Source organism: Balaenoptera acutorostrata, chromosome 4 (assembly GCF_949987535.1).
Source record: "Balaenoptera acutorostrata chromosome 4, mBalAcu1.1, whole genome shotgun sequence".
Classification (NCBI taxonomy): Eukaryota; Metazoa; Chordata; class Mammalia; order Artiodactyla; family Balaenopteridae; genus Balaenoptera; species Balaenoptera acutorostrata.
Window position 1 is genome coordinate 34430489 of NC_080067.1, and position 24559 is coordinate 34455047.

General features: G+C 36.9%; 1 protein-coding gene across 2 annotated transcripts in view; it reads right to left on the reverse strand.

Moving 5' to 3' along the window:
- HLTF (helicase like transcription factor) overlaps positions 1-24559 on the reverse strand; it is a 70600-nt gene that overhangs the window by 21181 nt on the left and 24860 nt on the right. Inside the window, exons 9-14 of one of the 2 annotated variants that reach the window (XM_057545454.1) lie at positions 21587-21662; positions 20186-20276; positions 18528-18607; positions 18398-18442; positions 17262-17348; positions 3550-3647 (exon numbers count right to left, since the gene is read on the reverse strand). In XM_057545454.1, the coding sequence (XP_057401437.1) occupies positions 3550-3647; positions 17262-17348; positions 18398-18442; positions 18528-18607; positions 20186-20276; positions 21587-21662 (477 nt within the window). Of the gene's footprint in view, positions 1-3549; positions 3648-17261; positions 17352-18397; positions 18443-18527; positions 18608-20185; positions 20277-21586; positions 21663-24559 lie in introns of both variants that reach the window. The other variant, XM_057545453.1, reaches the window with a different exon arrangement.

The window sequence follows — 24559 nt, forward strand, 5'->3', positions numbered from 1 at the left end:
TATTTTCATGAATGTAGGTAGAGATTCAAGCACAGTATCTACTTTCGTTCATTTATTATAGGCCTACTGTTTGCCAGGTATCAACCAGAAAGGTGGTACAGCTAAAGAGAAAAATAAGACCTGGTCCCTGTCCTCCTTGACAACATGATCAGTTTTAAAAACTTGAGAATTTTTTGTCTGCTTTGGTTTTTTTAACTCAAGAAAACAGTAGATCTGGGAGATTCTGAGCAGGAAAAAAAAAAAAAGATTAGAAAGAGACAGAGGGTACTAAGGAGACACAGCTGGGAAACTATTACATGAAAAATGATAAAGATGATGAAGACCTATACAAGACTGGCAAAAGTAAGAACAGAATGGAAAGAACTGGTGTGAAAGACAGTGACTGATGGGACTTGAGAACTAATTAAATATGGGATATGAAGAAAAGGGAGAAGACAAAAGAAGACTCTGATACTTAAAATAACTACCAGAAGAACTGTGTGATAAAGATACAGAGACGTTTAAAAAAAGAAGGGAAAGCAGGCACAAAGATGAGAAAGAGATAATAAGTATTATTATTTTAGACATTTAAAATTTTTGGTCACCATAGAATATCTGACTGGAGAAATATACTACAAAAATTTAAATACTGGCCTGTAATGCAGGTGTAGATACAGACTTTAAAGTTATCAGTAGACAGTACATGAAGCTACAGGAATGAATAAGATTTTCTGAGGAGAACAAATACAATGAGGAAACCAGTTAGGGGAAAAGCCTACAGGGAGCAATATTTAAAGAGCACAGCTTATGCTTCTATTGGGAGATAAGACATGACATCTGAGATACGATTTTAAATATTCCAGCAAAGAAAAAAATAAAGCAAATGTGGTAAACTTTTGATTCTTGAATCTAGATGACTAATGGAGATCTCATTACAAATTTTCATAATATAAAAAAAAAAAAAAGCTTTAAGTGAAAAAAAGGCAGACTACATAGGAAGCATGGAAGGAAGAGGTAGAGAAAAACAGTGGTCAGAAAATTGGGATAGCAAACAAAATCTTGGGCAGGGGACCAAAGAATATCAAAGTTTCAAGAATGAATACAAGATCAATTTTTTAATTTGTAATTTATGTTCATTCCCTCTCTTTACCAAAAGGATTAAAGATTTACAAAATAACACATAACAAAAAGTAATAAAAGGGAAACAAAGTCAGGGCAGAGGAAAAGAAAAAGGGAACTCACTGGACATGGCAACAATGAAGTCTTTGAAGGCCTTCAAAAAGAGTTTCTATGGAGGGTGGAAGGAAAAACCAGACTTACCGTGGGCTGAAGAGAGAATGAAATCTGAAACAATAAAGGCAAAAATACAGAAAAGAGGATAAAACATGAAAGAGTAAAGGTGAAAATGCAGAGAATTTTTCAAGAAATCTGGTGGAAAACGCAAGGAGAAAGAGAACAGTATGAGAAAACTGAATCAACAGGTTACCTTGAAATGAAAGAGAGAATATTTGTGGAAAGATCAGACTTGACATAAAAGAAAATTAACTCTTTTGGAGAAAGAGAACTATAGTGTTGAGTTTCTAGTCACTGTGCTGGTTGCGTGTGTGTGTGTCTGTGAGAATGAAATAGGTGTTATTATTTAATTTTCCATTGGGAGGATGAATAATCTGTCCCAAATATCCAGAAAAATTATGTGGTGTAAGTGGGATTGGTATCTTCCTCCTTTAACTGGATTCTTTCCCATGTTTGAAGACAAAGAAGGGAAGATAAGGCACTTCTAGCTTGTTTATTATGGTGCTAGGTTATGTTACCGGGGGGCTTGGAAGAGAGCAGCTTGTCGAGAGATTGCAAAATTCTAATTCTTATCCCTATATGCTCAACCATCACTCATTCCTTTAAAAGTCAGTTTTTCCATAACCTCAGTAGGCATGATTTTGCCAAGGTTTCCTTTCTTAAGTTTATATACTAAAGTTTTGGTTTTTTTCCAAATATAAAATTATAATGAAATACTAATTACCGATCTTAAAAATACCTATCCATGGCCCCAAGCAGTTAAAAAAATCACTGTTCTTTTGTTTATACCTCCATTAATACTTGTAAACCTCACCCTGAAACTGCTATTCAAGTACCCATGTACTGTCTTTCCAGCAATGGACCACACATCAAAAGAAATAGCATAGCTTTGTTGGAATAAAAAAAAAAAGAGCAAAAGAGAACTAAAACTCATCCTGGTCCTAAGAGGAAAAATGACACTAATGAGAAGACAGTGTAATTAAAAAAAATAATAAATACACCAAAAACTTATAATAAGAAGATAAGAGCCAAAGAAGGCAAAGCTACATAAAAGTCAAGAATATATGAAAGAGGTCACAGAATTTGACAATTAGACAATAACTACTAATTTTTTCCAAGGAAATTTAGAGAACTGGTGGCAGAAGCCAGTTACAATGAGCTAAGGAGTTAGAAAAAAAAAGCATAAAGTGGAAATTGAACCCCAAGAGTTATGACAGTGAATGCAAGAAGAGTAGCAACTTAAAGGTGAGACATAATCAAGAGAAAGTATTTAAAAATGTAAAAGATCTGAGTATGTTTCATGAAAGAGCCAGTGGAGAGAGACTGAATAACCAGGCAAGGGGAAAAATAACATACAAAATGAAAAGGCAGAAAGAGAAGGAGTCTAATGTATAGACTAAGGTATTGCTCTTACAAAGAGTAGGACCTCTTCCACCTCTGAGATTAGAGGAGGAAAGGCCAGGAGAGATGCAGATAACCTTGGAGATGGCAAGAATGGAAGTTCACATCCAGTGGTCTTTATGTTCACAATGCTTCCAATAGAGTCATTATTTCATTATAATATGCAGCTTGAAGCTCAAACTGGAAAGGAAATAGAACCAAGCTGCTCCTACACATAACACATAAAGAGGTTCCATTCCAATGCAATGTTTTAGAACAGAAAAGCAATCCGGAAGAAGAAGAAGAAAAAAAAAAGACAATATTTTCTGGTGGTAGCCTTAAAAGCATAGGCTCTAGAGTCAGAATGTTGGAGACTATATCTCAGCTCCATCAATTATTGGCTGGATGACCTTAGGCAAGTTACTTAATTTCTCTGTGTTTCAATTTGGTCACCTGGAAAATGAGAATAATAGTTGCGAAGATTAAATGAGAAAATCTACGAAAAGAGCTTAGGGAAAAACTGAGCACATAGGAGCTCACTAAATGTTATAAGCTGTTATAAAAACAAAAGTTACCATTAGTGGTGTTCTTAAAAAAGAGGTTCCAACAGTTCATAAATAAGGTGTATTCTTAAATTATACACTTTGGGGGACAGAAATGGAAGAGGCAGAAGTACAAGCCAAATCTTATGACAGCAACTGACAATGTTTCTTTCTCTACTATAAATTTTCAAAGAAAAATTACTTCAATTCAGCAAATATAATCCCAATTCACTTAACAATTACTTCGATTTAAATATAAAGTGCTGACCAAGAATATTTCTTGCAATGAAAGACTCTTTTTAATAGTATCAGACAAATATAAATTACATGTTTTTAAAGGGCTGTGAAGACTTACAATCCAGTTGCTTAACACAGAAAGTGGACAGATGATCAGTGTTGTTCTTGGTCTCTCTTCAGTATCAGTTTTCTTTGAACTCTCCACTGCAGATGCTCCTGAAAGAAGATACATACTTCAGCTGTTTCTTTTTTCCTCAAACATACACAAAGTCAATACAGATATGACAAAAATGTGCCTCTATGAAGAGAAATGAGGAAGAATTAAAATGAAGGACTTCTGTTTCTAGTCATAATGAAGTAACAGGAACTAGATATCACCCTGCCACTTCATACAACTGAAAATCCAGAGAGTGATTATTTATGGGGGAAGGCAGAGGATTGTGACTGGGAAGGGGCATAGAGAGGAAGTTTGGAATATCTCCTAATACTTGTTAGGTTATTCATAGTTATTAAGGTTAACATTTGTTTTATGCAGTTTTCTGAATTTGCATTACAGTTAATATGGTAGCCAGACTCCAAGATGGGCCCCAATGATATCTACTTCCTGACAGTCACAACCTTGTGTAGTCCCTCCCACACTCAATAGAAATGATAGTTATCACTTCCGAGATTATAAAAGTTATAAAAGATACAGCTTCTGTCTCAGCTGCTCTCTACCTCTCTCTAGTTGGCTTCCCTCTCTGATCACCCCCTCTGGGGGAAGGCCATCTGCCATGTTGTGAGGACACTCACTCTATGGAAGGACACACTACAATTTTATTTTCCATTCCTCTATTGGACAGTACTTACATTATTTCCAATATTTCACTAAAATAATGTGGTAATGAAAACTATTTTTTCATATCTCCTAGCAGATATCAAGACAGTTCTAGCTCATGTATCTTTGGGCTTCATTATATTTGGCCTACTTGCTCTCCATGGTAATTTACACTTCCATCCACTGTGCATTCCTGTTGCTACACAACTTGCCTGTACTTGACACTGTGAGATATTTTTTTTTGGCTGCACCACGCAGCTTGTGGTATCTTAGTTCCCAGACCAGGGATTGAACCTGGGCCCTTGGCAGTGAGAGCACAAAGTCCTAACCACTGGACCACCAAGGGATTCCCTGAGATTTTTAAATATTTGTAAATATGATGGATGAGACACAATTTCACTGATCCTTTAATGTGCATTTACCCTACGATTCAGTCTGCCTATCTTTTCCTATGTTTATTGGTTATTTAGCTTTTCTTTCCATGGACTGTACATTTATATTCTTAGTGTCTATTCCCCTATTGGACTGTCTTTTTTCTTTTTTTAAATTTTTATTTATTTTTTTAAAAAAATCTTTATTGGAGTATAATTGCTTTACAATGGTGTGTTAGTTTCTGCTTTATAACAAAGTGAATCAGCTATACATATACATATATCCCCATATTTCCTCGCTCTTGTGTCTCCCTCCCACCCTCCCTATCCCACCCCTCTAGGTGGTCACAAAGCACCGAGCTGATCTCCCTGTGCTATGCGGCTGCTTCCCACTAGCTATCTGTTTTACATTTGGTAGTGTATGTATGTCCATGCCACTCTCTCACTTTGTCACAGCTTACCCTTCCCCCTCCCCGTGTCCTCAAGTTCATTCTCTACATCTGTGTCATTATTCCTCTCCTGCCCCTAGGTTCTTCATAACCATTTTTTTTTATATTCCATATATATGTGTTAGCATATGGTATTTGTTTTTCTCTTTCTGACTTACTTCACTCTGTATGACAGACTCTAGGTCCATCCACCTCACTACAAATAACTCAATTTCGTTTCTTTCGCTGGCTGAGTAATATTCCATTGTATATATGTGCCACACCTTCTTTATCCATTCATCTGTCGATGGACACTTAGCTTGCTTCCATGTCCTGGCTACTGTAAACAGAGCTGCAATGAACATTGTGGTACATGACTCTTTTTGAATTATAGTTTTCTCAGAGTATATGCCCAGTACTGGGAATGGTGGGTCGTATGGTAGTTCTATTTTTAGTTTTTTAAGGAACCTCCATACTGTTCTCCATAGTGGCTGTATCAATTTACATTCCCACCAACAGTGCAAGAGGGTTCCCTTTTCTCCACACCCTCTCCAGCATTTTTTGTTTATAGATTTCTTGATGATGGCCATTCTGACTGGTGTGAGGTGATACCTCACTGTAGTTTTGATTTGCATTTCTCTAATGATTAGTGATGTTGAGCATTCTTTCATGTGTTTGTAGGCTGTCTGTATATCTTCTTTGGAGAAATGTCTGTTTAGGTCTTCTGCCCATTTTTGGATTGGGTTGTTTGCTTTTTGATGTTGAGCTGCATGAGCTGCTTGTAAATTTTGGAGATTAGTCCTTTGTCAGTTGCTTCATTTGCAACTGACAAAGGACTAATTGTTTTCTCCCATTCTGAGGATTGTCTTTTCATCTTGTTTATGGTTTCCTTTGCTGTGCAAAAGATTTTAAGTTTCATTAGGTCCCATTTGTTTCTTTTTGTTTTTATTTCCATTTCTCTAGGTGGTGGGTCAAAAAGAATCTGGCTGTGATGTATGTCATAGAGTGTTCTGCCTATGTTTTCCTCTAAGAGTTTGATAGTGTCTGGCCTTACATTTAGGTCTTTAATCCATTTTGAGTTTATTCTGTGTATGGTGTTAGGGAGTGTTCTGATTTCATTGTTTTCCATGTAGCTGTCCAGTTTTCTCAGCACCACTTATTGAAGAGGTTGTCTTTTTTCCATTGTATATTCTTGCCTCCTTCATCAAAAATAAGGTGACCATATATGCGTGGGTTTAACTCTAGGCTTTCTATCCTGTTCCATTGATCTATATTTCTGTTTTTGTGCCAGTACCATACTGTCTTGATTACTGTAGCTTGTAGTATACTCTGAAGTCAGAGAGCCTGATTCCTCCAGCTCCGTTTTTCTTTCTCAAGATTGCTTTGCCTATTCGGGGTCTTTTGTGTTTCCATACAAATTGTGAAAGTTTTTGCTCTAGTTCTGTGAAAAGTTCCATTGGTAGTGTGATAGGGATTGCACTGAATCTGTAGATTGCTTTGGGTAGTATAGTCATTTTCACAATGTTGATTCTTCCAATCCAAGAACATGGTATATCTCTCCATCTGTTTGTATCACCTTTTATTTCCTTCATCAGTATCTTATAGTTTTCTCCATATAGGTGTTTTGTCTCCTTAGGTAGGTTTATTCCTAGGTATTTTATTCTTTTTGTTGCAACGGTAAACGGGAGTGTTTCCTTAATTTCTCTTTCAGATTTTTCATCATTGGTATATAGGAATGCAAGAGATTTCTGTGCATTAATTTTGTATCCTCCTATTTACCAAATTCATTGATTAGCTCTAGTAGTTTTCTGGTAGCATCTTTAGGATTCTCTATGTATAGTATCATGTCATCTGCAAACAGTGACAGCTTTACTTCTTTTCTGATTTGCATTCCTTTTATTTCTTTTTCTTCTCTGATTGCTGTGGCTAAAACTTCCAAAACTATGTTGAATAATAGTGGTGAGAGTGGGCAACCTTGTCTTCTTCCTGATCTTAGTGGAAATGGTTTCAGTTATTCACCATTGAGAACGATGTTGACTGTCAGTGTGTCATACATGGGCTTTATTATGTTGAGATAAGTCCCCTCTATGCCTACTTTCTGGAGGACTTTTATAATAAATGGGTGTTGAATTTTGTCAAAAGCTTTTTCTGCATCTAAAAAAAGATGATTAAGATGATCATAAGGTTCTTCTCCTTCACTTTGTTAATATAGGTATCACATTGATTGATTTGCATATATTGAAGAATCCTTGCATTCCTGGAATAAACCCCACTTGATCATGGTGTATGATCCTTTTAATATGCTGTTGGATTCTGTTTGCTAGTATTTTGTTGAGGATTTTGCATGTATATTCATCAGTGATATTGGCCTGTAGTTTTCTTTCCTTGTGACGACTTTGTCTGGTTTTTGGTATCAGGGTAATGGTGGTCTCGGAGAATGACTTAGGGAGTGTTCCTCCCTCTGCTATATTTTGGAAAAGTTTGAGAAGGACAGGTGTTAGCTTTTCTCTAAATGTCTGATAGAACTTGTCTGTGAAGCCATCCTGTCCTGGGCTTTTGTTTGCTGGAAGATTTTTAATCACGGTCTCAATTTCAGTGCTTGTGATTGGTCTGTTTATATTTTCTATTTCTTCAGTCTCAGAAGGTTGTGCTTTTCTAAGAATGTGTCCATTTCTTCCAGGTTGTCCATTTTATTTGCATACAGTTGCTTGTAGTAATCTCTCATGATCCTTTGTATTTCTGCAGTGTCAGTTGTTACTTCTCCTTTTTCATTTCTAATTCTATTGAGTCTTCTCCCTTTTTGTCTTGATGAATCTGGCTAATGGTTTATCAATCTTATCTTCTCAAAGAACCAGCGTTTAGTTTTATTGATCTTTGCTATTGTTTTCTTTGTTTTTCATTTATTTCTGACCTGATCTTTATGATTTCTTTCCTTCTGCTAAATTTGGGGGTTTTTGTTCTTCTTTCTCTAATTGCTTTAGGTGTAAGGTTAGGTTGTTTATTTGAGATGTTTCTTGTTTCTTGAGGTAGGATTGTATTGCTATAAACTTCCCTCTTAGAACTGCTTTTGCTGTAACCCATATGTTTTGGGTCATCATGTTTTCATTGTCATTTGTCTCTAGGTATTTTTTGATTTCTTCAGTGATCTCTTGTTTATTAAGTAGTGTACTGTTTAGCCTCCACGTGTTTGTATTTTTTACAGATTCTTTCCTGTAATTGATATCTAGTCTCATAGCATTGTGGTCGGAAAAGATACTTGATACGATTTCAATTTTCTTAAATTTACCAAGGCTTGATTTGTGACCCAAGATATGATCTATCCTGGAGAATGTTCCATGAGCACTTGAGAAGAAAGTGTATTCTGTTGTTTTTGGATGGAATGTCCTAGAAATATCAATTAAGTCCATCTTCTTTAATGTGTCCTTTAATGCTTGTGTTTCCTTATTTATTTTCATTTTGGATGATCTGTCCATTGGTGAAAGTGGGGTGTTAAAGTTCCCTACTATGATTGTGTTACTGTCGATTTCCCCTTTTATGGCTGTTAGCATTTGCCTTATGTATTGAGGTGCTCCTATGCTGGGTGCATAAATATTTACAATTGTTATATCTTCTTCTTGGATTGATCCCTTGATCATTATGTAGTGTCCTTCTTTGTCTCTTGTAATAGTCTTTAGTTTAAAGTCTATTTTGCCTGATATGAGAATTGCTACTCCAGCTTTGATTTCCATTTGCGTGGAATATCTTTTTCCATTCCCTCACTTTCAGTCTGTATGTTTCCCTAGGTCTGAAGTGGGTCTCTTGTAGACAGCATATATACGGGTCTTGTTTTTGTAACCATTCAGCCAGTCTATGTCTTTTGGTTGGAGCATTAATCCATTTATATTTAAGGTAATTATTGATATGTATGTTCCTATTACCATTTTCTTAATTGTTTTGGGTTTGTTATCATAGGTCTTTTCCTTCTCTTGTGTTCCCTGCCTAGAGAAATTCCTTTAGCATTTGTTGTAAAGCTGGTTTGCTGGTGCTGAATTCTCTTAGCTTTTGCTTGTCTGTAAAAGTTTTAATTTCTCCATTGAATCTGAATGAGATCCTTGCTGGGTAGAGTAATTTTGGTTGTAGATTTTTCCCTTTCATCACTTTAAATATGTCCTGCCACTCCCTTCTGGCTTGCAGCATTTCTGCTGCAAGATCAGCTGTTAATCTTATGGGGATTCCCTTGTATGTTATTTGTTGTTTTTCCCTTGCTTTTAATACTTTTTCTTTGTATTTAATCTTTGATAGTTTGATTAATATGTGTCTTAATATATGTGTCTTAATATATGTCTTAACATATATGTGTCTTATTATATGTGATTAATATGTGTCTTAAGGCATGTTTCTCCTTGAATTTATCCTGTATGGGACCCTCTGTGCTTCCTGGACTTGATTAACTATTTCCTCTCCCATATTACGGAAGTTTTCAACTATAATCTCTTCAAATATTTTCTCAGTTCCTTTCTTTTTCTCTTCTTTTTCTGGACCCCTATAATTCGAATGTTGGTGCATTTAATGTTGTCCCAGAGGTCACTGAGACTGTCCTCAGTTCTTTTTTCTTTATTCTGCTCTGTGGTAGTTATTTCCACTATCTTATCTTCCAGGTCACTTATCCATTCTTCTGCCTCAGTTATTCTGCTATTGATCCCTTCTAGAGAATTTTTAATTTCATTTATTGTGTTGTTCATCATTGTTTGTTTGCTCTTTAGTTCTTCTAGGTCCTTGTTAAACGTTTCTTGTATTTTCTCCATTCTAGTTCCAAGATTTTGGATCATCTTTACTATCATTACTCTGAATTCTTTTTCAGGTAGACTGCCTATTTCCTCTTCATTTGTTTGGTCTGGTGGGTTTTTACCTTGCTTCTTCATCTGCTGTGTGTTCTCTGTCTTCTCATTTTCCTTAACTTACTGTGTTTGGAGTCTGCTTTTCACAGGCTGCAGGTTCGTAGTTCCCGTTGTTTTTGGTGTCTGCCCCCAGTGGCTAAGGTTGGTTCACTGGGTTGTGTAGACTTCCTGGTGGAGGGGACTGGTGCCTGTGTTCTGGTGAATGAGGCTGGATCTTGTCTTTCTGGTGGGCAGGACCGCGTCTGGTGGTGTGTTTTGGGGTGTCTGTGACCTTATGATTTTAGGCAGCCTCTCTGCTAATGGGTGGGATTGTGTTCCTGTCTTGCTAGTTGTTTGGCATGGGGTGTCCAGCACTGTAGCTTGCTGGTTGTTGAGTGGAGCTAGGTCTTAGCTTTGAGATGGAGATCTCTGGGATAGCTTTTGCCGTTTGATATTACATGCAGCCGGGAGGTCTCTGGTGGACCAATGTCCTGAACTCGGCTCTCTCTCCTCAGAGGCACAGGCCTGACACCTGGCCAGAGCACCAAGACCCTATCAGCCACACAGCTCAGAAGCAAAGGGGGAAAAAAAGAAAGAAAGAAAGAAAAAAATAATATAAAATAAATAAAGTTATTAAAATAAAAAATAATTATTAAAAACATAAATAAATAAAAACAAAAGAAACAAAAAACAGACAGACAGAACCCTAGGACAAATGGTAAAAGCAAAGCCATACAGACAAAATCACAGAAAGAGGCATACACATACACACTCACAAAAAGAGAAAAAGGAAAAACATATATTATCGTTGCTCCCAAAGTCCACTGCCTCAATTTTGGGATGACTCGTTGTCTATTCAGGTATTCCACAGGTGCAGGGTACATCAAGGTGACTGCGGAGATTTAATCCACTGCTCCTGAGGCTGCTGGGAGAGATTTCCCTTTCTCTTCTTTGTTTGCACAGCTCCAGGGGTTCAGCTTTGGATTTGGCCCTGCCTCTGCGTGTAGGTCTCCTGAGGGCGTCTGTTCTTCACTCATACAGGACGGGGTTAAAGGAGCAGCTGATTAGGGGGCTCTGGCTCACTCAGGCTGGGGGGAGGGAGGGGTACGGAATGCGGGGCGAGCCTGCGGCGGCAGAGGCCAGCGTGACGTTGCAACAGCCTGAGGCACGCCTTGTGTTCTCCCAGGGAAGTTGTCCCTGGATCACGGGACCCTGGCAGTGGCGGGCTGCACAGGCTCCCAGGAGGGGAGGTGTGGATAGTGACGTGTGCTTGCACACAGGCTTCTTGGTGGAGGCAGCAGCAGCCTTAGTGTTTCATGCCCGTCTCTGGTGTCCAGGCTGATAGCCGCGGCTAGCGACCGTCTCTGGAGCTTGTTTACATGGTGCTCTGAATCCCCTCTCCTCGCGCACCCCGAAACAATGGTCTCTTGCCTCTTAGACAGGTCCAGACTTTTTCCCGGACTCCCTCCCAGCTAGCTGTGGCGCACTAGCCCCCTTCAGGCTGTGTTCATGCAGCCAACCCCTCTCCTCTCCCTGGGATCTGATCTCCGAAGCTTGAGCCTCAGGTCCCAGCCCCCACCTTCCCTGGCAGGTGAGCAGACAAGCCTCTCGGGCTGGTGAGTGCTGGTCGGCACCGATCCTCTGTGCAGGAATCTCTCCGCTTTGCCCTCCGCCCCCCTGTTGCTGTGCTCTCCTCCATGGCTCCGAAGCGTCCCCTCTGCCCACCCCGTCTCCGCCCGCGAAGGGGCTTCCTAGTGTGTGGAAACTTTTCCTCCTTCACAGCTCCCTCCCCGAGGTGTAGGTCCCATCCCTATTCTTTTGTCTCTGTTTTTTCTGTTTTCTTTTGCCGTACCCAGGTACCTGGGGAGTCTCTTGACTTTTGGGAAGTCTGAGGTCTTCTGCCAGCATTCAGTAGGTGTTCTGTAGGAGTTGTTCCACATGTAGATATATTTCTGATGTATTTGTGGGGAGGAAGGCGATCTCCACGTCTCACTCCTCTGCCATCTTGAAGGTCTCCTGGGCTGTCTTTTTCTAATTGATTTGTAAAGGGTTCTTTACATATTCCAGATACTAATCCTTTTTAAGTTACACTTATCATAAATTTTTCTTAAGCCTTATCATTCTTCACTTTGTTTATGGTGCCTTTTGATGCACAGAAATTAAAAATGCAGCATAATTTAATCAATCTTTTCCTTATGACTTTTTATGTCTTAAGTTTAAGAAATCACTATCTACCACAAGATATGGCTTCCATCCTCACTCACTGATTTTTGTTTCTATTCTGCTTCTCTTCCAGAAATATGGTTTTTTGGTTCTATCACAGCTATGATTTTTCAAGTTACTCTCTTGTATTACAGCTATGGGTCTGCAACAGAAGGGGACTTTTTTCTGTGACTTCATTCTATCTCAGGTGAAAATTCCACATTTCCTTTTTCTTTTACATATATATGTATATACATATGTGTGTGTGTGTGTGTGTGTGTGTGTGTGTGTATATATATATATATATATATAATTTTTTTCTTTTCTTTTGGCCACACCACACAGCACGCAGAACTTCCCTGACCTGGGATCGAACCATGCCCCCTACATTGGAAGTGCAGAGTCTTAACCACTGGACCACCAGAGAAGTCCCACATTTCTTAAAATTTCTAAAGTTAGGGTCAATAGTAATCTAAAACCTATTTTTTCTATTCCTAATTGTCTGATTTTTATACCAAAGTTAACTCTTTCTCATCATTCTTTGTTAGCTCAAATATCACCTTCTTAAACAGGCACCTTCAGTCAATCTTTATTTCACTATCCTCCTTTATTTTCTTCACAGCACTTCCTAATTAAAATTATACCTTAAATATTTAGGTGCTCCTATGTTCGGTGCATATACATTTACAGTTATTTTACCTTCTTCTTGGATTGATTCCTTAATCATTATGTAGTGTTCTTCTTTGTCTCCTGTAACAATCTTTATTTTAAAGTCTATTTTGTCCGATATAAATATTGCTACTTGAGCTTTTGATTTCTACTAGCATGGAATACCTTTTCCCATCCCCTAATTTTCAGTATGTGTCCCTATATCTGAAGTGAGTCTCTTGTAGACAGCATATACATGGGTCTTGTTTTTGTACTCATTCAGCCACTCTATGAGTTTTGATTGGAACATTTAGTCCATTTACATTTAAGGTAATTATTGATATATATCTTCTTATTGCCGTTTTGTTAATTGTTTTGGATTTCTTTTTGTAGGTCTTTTTTCCCCTTTCTCCTTTTGTTTTCTTGTTATGTGATGACTATCTTTAGTGTTATGTTTGCACTCCTTTTTCTTTTTTGTGTGTGTATCTTTTACAGATTTTTGGTTTGCAGTTACCATGAGGTTTTGTATAGCAGTCTATATATATACGTGATTGTTTTAAGCTGCTAACCTCTTAATTTCAAATGCATTTTAAAAATCCCCTCATGATGACTGTTTTTGAGATCGTATTTTACACCTGTTTTGTGTATCCCTTAACAGCTTATCGTGGAGATAGATGATTTTACTACTTTTGTCTTTTAACCTCTCTACTAGCTTTGTATGAGGATGATTCCTGCCTTTACTGTATGTTTGCCTTTACTGGTGAGCTTTTTCATTTCGTAATTTTCTTGTTTCTAGTTGTGGCATTTCCTTTTTTGCCTAGAAAAGTTCCTTTAACAATTGTTGTAAAGCTGATTTGGTGGTGCTGAACTCTTTTAACTCTGTAAAGCTTCTGACTTCTCCCATCAAATCTAAAGAAGACTCTTGCTGGGTAGAGTATTCTTGGTTATAGCCTGTTCCCTTTCATCACTTAAATATATCATGCCATTCCCTTCTGGCCTGAAGAGTTTCTGCTGAAAAATAAGCTGATAGGGACTTCCCTGGTGGCACAGTGGTTAAGAATCTGCCTGCCAATGCAGGGGACATGGGTTCCAGCCCTGGTCTGGGAAGATCCCACATGCTGCGGAGCAACTAAGCCCATGCACTGCAACTACTGAGCCTGCGTTCTAGAGCCCAAGAGCCACAACTGCTGAGCCCGAGTGCCACAACTACTGAAGCATGCGCACCTAGAGCCCATGCTCCACAAAGAGAAGCCACTGCAATGAGAAGCCCGTGAACCGCAACGAAGAGTAGCCCCTGCTCGCCGCAACTAGAGAAAGCCTGTGCACAGCAACGAAGACCCAACGTAGCCAAAAATAAATAAATAAATAAATAAATTTATTAAAAAGAAAAATCAGCTGATAGCCTTAAGGGAGTTCCCTTGTATGTTTTTTTGTTTTGTTATTGGCTGTGTTGGGTCTTTGTTGCTGCTCGCAGGCTGTCTCTAGTTGCAGCAAGCAGGGGCTACTCTTCGTTGCAGTGCGCGGGCTTCTCATTGCGGTGGCTTCCCTTACTGCAGAGCATGGGCTCTAGGCACATGGGCTTAAGTAGTTTCGGCACTCGGGCCCTATAGCACGCGGACTTTAGTAGTTGCGGTGCATGGGCTCAGTAGCTGTGGTGCATGGGCTCTAGAGTGCACTGGCTTCGGTAGTTATGGTGCGCGGGCTCTAGAGTGCAGGCTTAGTAGTTGTGGCGCAGGGGCTTAGGTGATCCACAGCACGTGGGATCTTCCCAGACCAGGGATCGAACCCGTGTCTCCTGCATTGGCAAGTGGTCCTGACCACTGTGCCACCAGGCAAGTCCCTCCTTGTATGTTATTTTTTGCTTTTCCCTTGCTGCATTTAATATTCTCTCTTTACCTTTAATTTTTGCCATTTTAATTACAAAATGTCTTGGCATGTCCCTCTTTGGATTCATCCTGTATGAGACTCTCTGTGCTTCCTCAATTTGGGTGACTGTTTCCTTTCCCAGGTTAGGGAAGTTTTCAGCTATTACATCCCAGGCCTTTTCTCTCTCTTGTCTCCTTCTGGGACCCCTATAATGCGAATATTAGTGTGCTTGGTGTTTTCCCAGAGGTCTCTTAAAGTGTCCTCATTTCTTTTCATTTTTTCTTGTTTTCTGTTCAGCAGCAGTGATTTTCACAGAGCTGGAGGAATCATGCTCTCTGACTTCAGACTATACCACAAAGCTACAGTAATCAAAAAGTATAGTACTGGCAGAAAAACATACACATAGATCAATGGAACAGGATAGAAAGCCCAGAAATAAACCCACACACTTATGATCAATTAATCTACAATTAAAAAAAGGCAAGACAATACAATGGAGAAAAGACAGTCTCTTCAATAAGTGGTGCTGGGAAAACTGGACAGCTACATGTTCAAGAATGAAAAAGTAAAACATTCTCTAACACCACATACAAAAATAAACTCAAAATAGACTGAAGACTTAAATGTAAGACCAGATACTATGGAACTCCTAGAGGAAAACAGGCAGAACACTCTTTGACATAAATCACAGCAGTATTTTTTGGATCCATCTCCTAAAGTAAAGGAAATAAAAGCAAAAATAAACAAATGGGACCTAATTAAACTTAAAAGCTTTTGCACAGCAAAGGAAACCATCAATAAAACGAAATAACAACCTACTAAATGGGAGAATATACTTGCAAATGATATGACTGATAATGGACTAATATCCAACATACATAAACAGCTCATACAACTCAATATCAAAAACACAAACAACTCGATTAAAAAATGGGCAGAAGACCTGAATAGACATTTTTCTAAAAAGGAAATGTACATGGCCACAGGCACATGAAAACATGCTCAACATCGCTAATCATCAGGGAAATGCAAATCAAAACCGCGAGATATCACCTCACACTTGTCAGCCTGGCTGTCATCAAAAAGAACACAAATAACAAATGTTGGTGAGGATGTAGAGAAAAGGGAACCCTCGTACACTATTGGTGGGAATGTAAATTGGTGCAGCCACTGTGGAAAACAGTATGGAAGTTTCTCAAAAAACTAAAAATAGAACTACCATATGACCCAGCAATTCCACTCTTGGGTATACATCCAGAAAAGATAAAAACACTAATTCTAAGAAATACGTGCACCCCCAATGTTCACAGCAGCATTATTTACAATTGCCAAGATATGGAAGCAACTTAAGTGTCCATCAGCAGATGAAATGGATAAAGAAGATGTAGCATATACATACAATGGAATATTATCTGTTAAAAAGAATGAAATTTTGGGAATTCCCTGGTGGTCCAGTGGTTAGGACTTAGCGCTTTCACTGCTGTGGCCCAGGTTCAATCCCTGATTGGGGAGCTATGATCCCACAAGCCACATGGTGTGGCCAAAAAAAATGTTTTTAAATAAATAAAACAACTGTTTTCAAAAAAAAAAAAAAAACAGAACAAAATTTTGCCATTTGCAGCATCATAAATGGACTTGGAAGGCATTAGGCTAAGTGAAATAAGTCAGAGAGAGAAGACAAATACTGTATATGATATCACTTATATGTGGAATCTAAAAAACACAACAAACTAGTGAATATAGAAAAAAAGACGCAAACTCACAGATGTAGAGAACTAGTGGCTACCAGTGGGGAGAAGGAATAGGGAAGGGGCAGTGTAGGAGTAGGGGAGTAAGAGGTACAAACTATTAGGTATAAGATAAGCTACAAGGACATACTGTACAACATGAGGAATACAGCCAATATTTTATAATAACTGTAAGTGGAGTATTACCTTTAAAAATTGTGAATCACTATATTGTACACCTGTAACAGGCAATATTATACAGCAACTATACTTCAATTAAAAAATTTTTTTTTGATTTTAATTATGTGTTTATTTGTTTATTTTATATTCCCCCCCCATCATTAGACATAAGCTCTGTGAAAATAGACTTTTGTCTGCTGTATCTCTAACATGTAAAACAGAGGATACTAAGGTGCAGCAATATAATAACTTGTCCCAGATCACCTTAACCACAGTTCAATCTCTTTCCATTTCAAATATTCAGACTCTTAAGCAGTGTCATTTCCCTGTGTATTACAAAATATGAAGTAATAATAAAGATCACTTACATTTTTAATTGAAAAGCATATTCTTCTCATACCAAAAATTAAATCTTTATAATAATTCTAATTAATCCAAATTAAATTAAGTTTTAAAGCAGCCATAAATTGCTCTGTGCCTTTATTAGAAAAAAATATCTATGCTACTCAGATGAGTAAGGGACCTATTCCCATCATATTTTTTGACCTAACTAAAACAAACAGAATAGGAAAATACATCAAAGTGCACTTTTAAAAATGAGATTGTCTTTTTTCTTTTCTCTACTTTCTTAACTTCTTGTAATATGGTTTTATAACTTGTCATTTAAAATTTTTTTCTTTGAAAAACAGAAAAAACAAACCAAACAAAAGGTAAAAACCCAGCAGATTTACTCACTCTTTTTCAACATTTTCTTTTTGGTTGCAGGGGTAGATGAAGTAAGTGCACATGCAAACTCTGCATCTTCTTTAACCTTAGATGATCCTGCTGAAGTGAAAACCACAGAATCATTAAGATATTTGAAAACTAATTCTCTCCTGTACTTAAGTACAGGTACTTTCTAAGGATAGGAAATATAATACCACTTCCACACTTTCTTAAGAGCTCATATTATTAAATAAAAATAATTTCTAGTAACCAAAATTGCCTCTTTTGACACTGTCTTTCCAGCTCAAAGAAGAAATGTAGTCATTCATGATTCATTGTTGCTTCTCTTGAGGAAGAGATGTGAAAGTAGAAGCAGCAAAGTGATTCAGCTCCCAAGTGGAAGGAGAATCTTTTCAATGAAACAGGTGTTTAACTTTTAATGAAGATGCTGCCAAATTTTCAGATCAGTCAATGATGATGAGTTATTTTCCAAATGCAATACAATTTCTTAACTTATTAGGAATACAACACGATCAGATTAAGAGAAAAACAAAGTAAACTGTATGTTTTAAAGATAAAGGAAAAAGTAGAGATACTCACTGAATATTTGTAAATCTGTATAACGCTAAGTAACAGTAATAGTAGTACTATATTGACAAGGCAGTCTCACCCTACTTTAGTAACTACAATTTATACATATACAAAAAAGGTTTTATTGAAGTCATTTTATTAGTAGAAAGTACTTTGTTTTGTCTATAGTTGGTTTAAATATATTCTCTTAAATTTTAATTTGAAACTGTTCTTTCAATTTGCTTCATTCATTTAACACCCTTGATAAGCATAAATAGTTCAAATGTAAAAAGCAGTCAAGTTTACGACCTATTATTAAAGAATTCCAAGCCAGACAGATACAAATCAGTGAGGTTTTACTTTAATAATCTTTAAGTGTAGATTAGGGATACTGAGAAAGGGACTTCCCTGGTGGTGCAGTGGTTAAGACTCCATGCTCCCAATGCAGGGGGCCCAGGTTCCATCCCTGCTTAAGGAACTACATCCCACATGCATGCCTCAACTAAGGAGCCCTCCTGCCACAACTAAGACCCAGCACAACCAAATAAATACATACATATTAAAAAAAAAAAAAGGGGATATTGAGATATACATACCTTTTTCTCTGATTTTAGTCTCTGACTGTGTATTTTTCACTTTGCCTAAAAGCAAAACCAAATATAACGTTGGTCACACTAGGAAATTAAAACACAGGACACATTATCAAATCAAACTCATTTCTATTACCTTTCATTTTCTGTGGCAATTCATTTGTTTCAATTTCCTCTGAATCGCTGCTTTCAGTGTACTGTACCGCAGTTTTTCTCCTAAAATTAAGTATACACAAATTTTTTATCTATCCAAAACAAAACGGGATATAAAAACTTATGTTTAATAAATGTAGTACAAATGCTTTTTGTCTTGCCCCGGTTTATTTTTTGAAAAAATATCAGGGGAAAAAATTTTTTACTTGACAAATGAAAGTCAAATTTGCTGAAAGCATTTTGCTTTCGTAGCCAAAAGCATTCACTATACAAAATGCAGTATCACTATTATTAAAATAAATTTGAGAAAGTAAACCATTCTTAGATAGTAATCCCTTCAACACTTTGTTCAGTATTTGGTAATTCAATTCAAACACTTGTATTAAAACTAGAACAAAAAAGAAGTGACTCTGATTATCAAAGATAACCCTCCAATATAATGAAATAGGCAGCTAAGAGGCAAAAATATAATTCTTTCACAATGAAAATTTTTATAAATTCTGTGTAGAAACAGTACAATATGGTGGTTAAGTGCCTACGAACAATGGACCCTGGAGAGAGACTGCTTAGACTCGAATGTCCATTCCACCATTTATTTGCTATGTGACTTTAGGCAAGTCACCTAATATTCTTCTAAGCTTAGTTTCCTCACTTGGAAAACAGGAATAAAGATACAATCCACTTTGTAGGATAAAATGTGTTACCACATGCAAAGCCTCTAAAATAGTGCCTGCTGCACAGTAAGTATATATGTATTAGTTTTAGTATGTGTGTTGGTGGTTGTTTTTCCCATATCATCATTATTTCCACACCCTTTAATCTGATCTGGGCTACCTAACAGTGCCCTGTTACCAACACTCATGGTCAGTTCAGAGTTATAAGATTTGATATCTAGATGAGAGGGAAACTGATGAGTCCTGGTTTTGTGCTCAGTTCAGACAGGTACTAAAGATAGAGAACAATTAACAAAGCCCCAGTTTTGAAATCTCTATTGGTGGAATAGCTAAGAGGGACTCAGATTTGAGGTCATGCCTGCAGATATTGATGGTGGACAATAAAACACAAAAGCCAAGTATTTAGATCTACCTCAGAGAGTAAATAAAATTTATAAAGTTAACAGATTCAAATGGAGAGCAGAGGGGCATTATGTGTTATTCAAATTCTCCCTCCAGTCTACATTAATATAATACTCTCCATAAATAACTTTATCATGTCTTATTTCCACTAAAGGTAAAGTGAGAAAGAACTCAGATGAGCAAAGAATGCTTTTGTCAAACCATCCGATAAATAGACATCAGTTCTCAACTCCTCAAATTCATAAAGAAAATTCTTCTAAAGTCTTAACAAAAACAAAAAACCCAAGAGCCAGATCTCATTTCCTATGTGAAATAGGAAAATAGTAGAAAGATAAGTGATTATTAAAAATTACCAATTCACCTCTTTTATATATTAATATTATTTTTTTTCACCTGTAAAATGAGAACAGTCTACCTGCCTAAGTCACAGTGACTTTAGCAGTTTCAAATTAAAGAAATGTATTTGAAAGAACTCTGCAACTGAGATAATGCTCTCTCCCATATGTAAGAAAACGGAGAAGGAGTTTAAACATATTACATAAAATTAAACCATAATAGAGTTTACCTTTTGGGGCGGGAGCTAGAGAATTCTGACTTGGGATATTTATTCTTTCCCTTGACATCTGAAATACTGGGTTCTCCACTACATCTAGATCCTTCCATTTCAAAAAAAAGGACAAATATACAGAGTATTAGTAAATTGTCTTAGACTAGCAGTATCCTTAAAACCTTGGTTTTCCAACTTAGTAGCTCAACTCTTAATATCTTCATTCCTATTCTTTCAATCAGCCAGCTGTACTCTCTACAATTTCCTAATCTAGTATTTTCTCACTGAAAAGTACCTTCAATTTTTTTGTGCCCAGTCTTTCCCCTGTAGTCATCTAGCCAATTCCTACACTGGCTGAATTTCCTGCTATACCAAGGCAGCTAAGAGCTGCTGGAAAAAAAAATGAACAATAAACAGGTGGTATTAGGGTTAGGGTCACCTTGTATCAGTTAGCAACTCTTTTACCTATCACACATCCTCCCTACCCACTCACCTGGATGATCTATACTACACTGGATCCTCTGCTAGATTTTAAACTCCTTTTACTCCCAGATGACCTACTTCATTTTACAAAGAAAATCAGATGTCATCTTCTATAAATTATCAATTTTCCTACCTTTTTATTCTCTCAATTATCTATATTTTTCCTCAACCTTACTTCCTTTCCTTCTAATGCTAACTCATGTACCTATTTTCTTGATCTCATTTCCTCCCACAGGCCACCAAATTATTCTCTCCATTGTATACAAAATCTTTTCCTATCCATGGATTTCCTTCTTAAACGACACCCCCCAAAAGCCCTCAATTCTGCCTCTCTCTCCAACTATTTTTCTCCTATCTGAAACACAGCAAAATTCATAACAGCACATAGTTGTTATTAACAATTCTTTATCTACTAGTCTTATTTTAAAATATTTTCAGTCTTGCTCTGTTCTAAGCAATCTTAAGAAATTAATTTTATGAAAGTCACTGACTGCTAAATCCAGCCACATAACTGTTAAATCCATAGATCCCTTTTCATTTCTCCTCTGCTAATTTGGCTCTAACCTATCTTTCTATTTTTATCTGCTGTTTATTCATGCATATTCATGCATATTCTGCTGTTATTCATTTACATTATAAATACCATAAACTACTCTGAGGTCCCAGAGCAATATACTCTGTGTTTTGTCTTGACTTTAACCGCCCTTTCATGGGTTTTTTTTCAACCAAAAATGCTTTTCCTCCTCTAATGTGCTACCAAGCCAATTCCATCATCGCATCGCTTCCTTGATGAAATTTTTCCTACCAGTCCTCATGAGATTCTTTAGAAAAAGAGATCTGAAATTTTTGTATAGTACTAAGCCAGAGCTGGAATTACATCATTAAATTGGAAAAATCTAAATCAAACATGGGGTCATGTTCAAAATTAAAGTTTACCTTTGATTAGTCCATCTGCCTTTTCACTGGTATTGTTCCCTCCAAGTTTCATAGATTCATCGTAAACATTACATTCCTGGATGAAAAGGCATATTTCTTACATAGTACTACTGTCAGTTTTAAGTAAACTTAAAAATGCATCCTATTTTATATTGCTTTACTTTACATAATAAAGACTACTTAAATTGCTACCCTATTCTGGAGCAATGGAAGGAGGTGCATTAAGAGGAAAAATGTACAAATTGATGAAAAAGTTTTTCACAGCTATCTCAAAAAAGAAAACTAGTCTGTCTTAACCTTTTCAAAAGGAATACAAAAAAGCAAACCTCAATTATAAATGGCATATTAGTTACTGTGAGAAACATTCACAAAATGGGATTTACTTTAGAATTAAAAGGAATTCTAAGACTACAAACTTTCAAACCAAGAGTCCCTAATAGATCTTAAATGAGGCTGCCATTGACATCCTTTTTTTCTGGAATTCCCAGAATGGGTAGATGAAATAGTCAGGTTTCAGAATGCCTCCTCCCTTACTCTATCAGGGATTTTCCCTGCCAACTCTGACTTTGTCCTTTTCCCTTCATGTGTTCTCCTTTGTTTCAAAGTGCAACTATGTGTACATGAGCACAAGAACTTCTATAAAAGTAAAATTTTATACTTCTCTGTGAAATATTTTCAACTGAGTCTAGTAGGGCAGGGTTCCTCCAATCTTACTTTTATTTCTCGACTTGATTCTGTAGGTAGGAATGACAAATAAAATTGGGTGTAATTAAATTAATTCTTCCAGTGTAAAAAGAAAGGTAGGGGCTTCCCTGACGGTCCAGTGGTTAAGAATCTGCCTGCCAATGCAGGGGACATGGGTTCGAGCCCTGGTCCAGGAAGATCCTACATGCCGGGGAGCAACTAAGCCCATGCGCCACAGCTTCTGAAGCCTGCGCACCTAGAGCCCGTGCTCCACAACAAGAAAAGCCACCGCGATAAGAAGCCCACACACCAAAAGGAAGAGTAGCCCCGCCGCAACTAGAGAAAGCCCGTGTGCAACAAAAGCCCAAAGCAGCCAAAAATTAATAAATAAATAAATTTATAAAAAATAATAATAATAAAATAAAATAAAAAAATAAAAAGAAAGGTAGGTCATATTGTGAAAGGTAGGTCATATTTTGAATCAAAACCTCAGAGTGGTGTTCGGGATTGGTTAGCAGGAGTACAATGTAATTTTTGCCTAGAATTAGGGCCAATAAAGGATATTTTACTTTAGTTTTTAAAAAAATAGAAATTTAAACATCTTACAAAATCTCATTAGTGTTTATGTTTTACTAAAAATGTGGTTGAAAAGAAAATCCATCCTCTTCCAATGGTATGAGTCTAAATAAATTAAAAATCCAAGATGTACCATTTTTAGAGATATGTAACTAGAAGTTATTTAGATAATTAACTTTTTAAAGCATTAGCTTCAAGAAACTGATGCTAAAAATGCCTTTCATGGCTTCCCTGGTGGCTCAGTGGTTAAGAATCTGCCTGCGAATGCAGGGGACATGGGTTCGAGCCCTGGTCCGGGAAGATCCCACATGCTGTGGAGCAACTAATCCCATGCACCACAACTACTGAGCCTGCACTCTAGAGCCCGCGAGCCACAGCTACTGAAACCCGCGCACCTAGAACCCGTGCTCTGCAACAAGAGAAGCCACTGCAATGAGAAGACCGTACACTGCAACGAAGAGTAAGCCCCAGCTCGGCGCAACTAAAGAAAGCCCGCACGCAGCAACGAAGACCCAATGCAGCCAAAAACAAACAAATAAATAAATAAATTTATTAAAAAAAAAGGTCTGTCACTTAAAAAAAAAAAGCCTTTCATCATTCTACCCAGTATTCAATAATCAGTACAATCATTTATATTATATTAAATAGTATGCAAAAAATAATTCAAAAGTTTATCTACAAACAAAGGATGTCCTTTACATTATTCATTTCATATTAAATGACTCTTAGTAAGCCTTTTCTTCACAGAGTTCAAAGATATACATATAAAGTCCAACCTATCAAATCATACTATGCTCCAATCTCATGAAATTTAATAACATTTCACTCTGTAAGCTTGGAATATCCAAATCTATCTGAAATAATGAAATTTCTGTTGCAATAAATGCTTAGCTGGAAATCACATTTTCAGCCTCAATTTCAACTAATATAGCAAACTAAATATCCTAAAACCTTCCTACTACATAACATGTTAAATGCATGGCTGATCTTGGAGAAAAAGGGAAAGCCTTATTGAAAATAGATAATTTTTTAATTGGTAATTGACAATGAAGCTGTAAGTAGTCTTAGGTGCTATTCTTCAGTTTTAATAACTAAATGTAGAAAGAAAAGGACGGACGTGGAAAGCACTGGACTATTCAGGGTAGGGAACTGAATCTTAGACATTAACAACAGAGTTAAACTCCCACTAAAAGTACAAAGAAGGAAATGCAACTAAGCGTACAAATTAATAAAATAGAATCTTAACAAACAGTTGCAGGAAAGTGATATGCAGCATCTTTGAAAAGTAAAAAATAAGAAGAACAGTGAAGTCCAAAAAATAGATATTTTGCATACACCTTGCACCTAGTTATTTCCTACTTTAAGTTCTTTGGATTTTCAGCTGAGAATGAAGAATAACCGTTTCATTCTTATAACATTTATTTTCCCTACAAAACTAATTCATTATTAATTCTTAGAAACTGAATATACATGTATTATGTGTATATATGCTATATATAAAAATATACACAAATTAAGCATCAAGAATAGTCACCCATTCTCTCATCGTTAGGACATAATTATCACTATTAACATTTTGGCACATACAGTATGTGTGACTACACTTAGACGTATATAAATATGTATTTACAAAATGAAGACTCAAACTCTATACACAGAGGCATATCTGGCCTTTTAACTAAAAAAGATCATGAAAGTATTCTTCAAAAATAG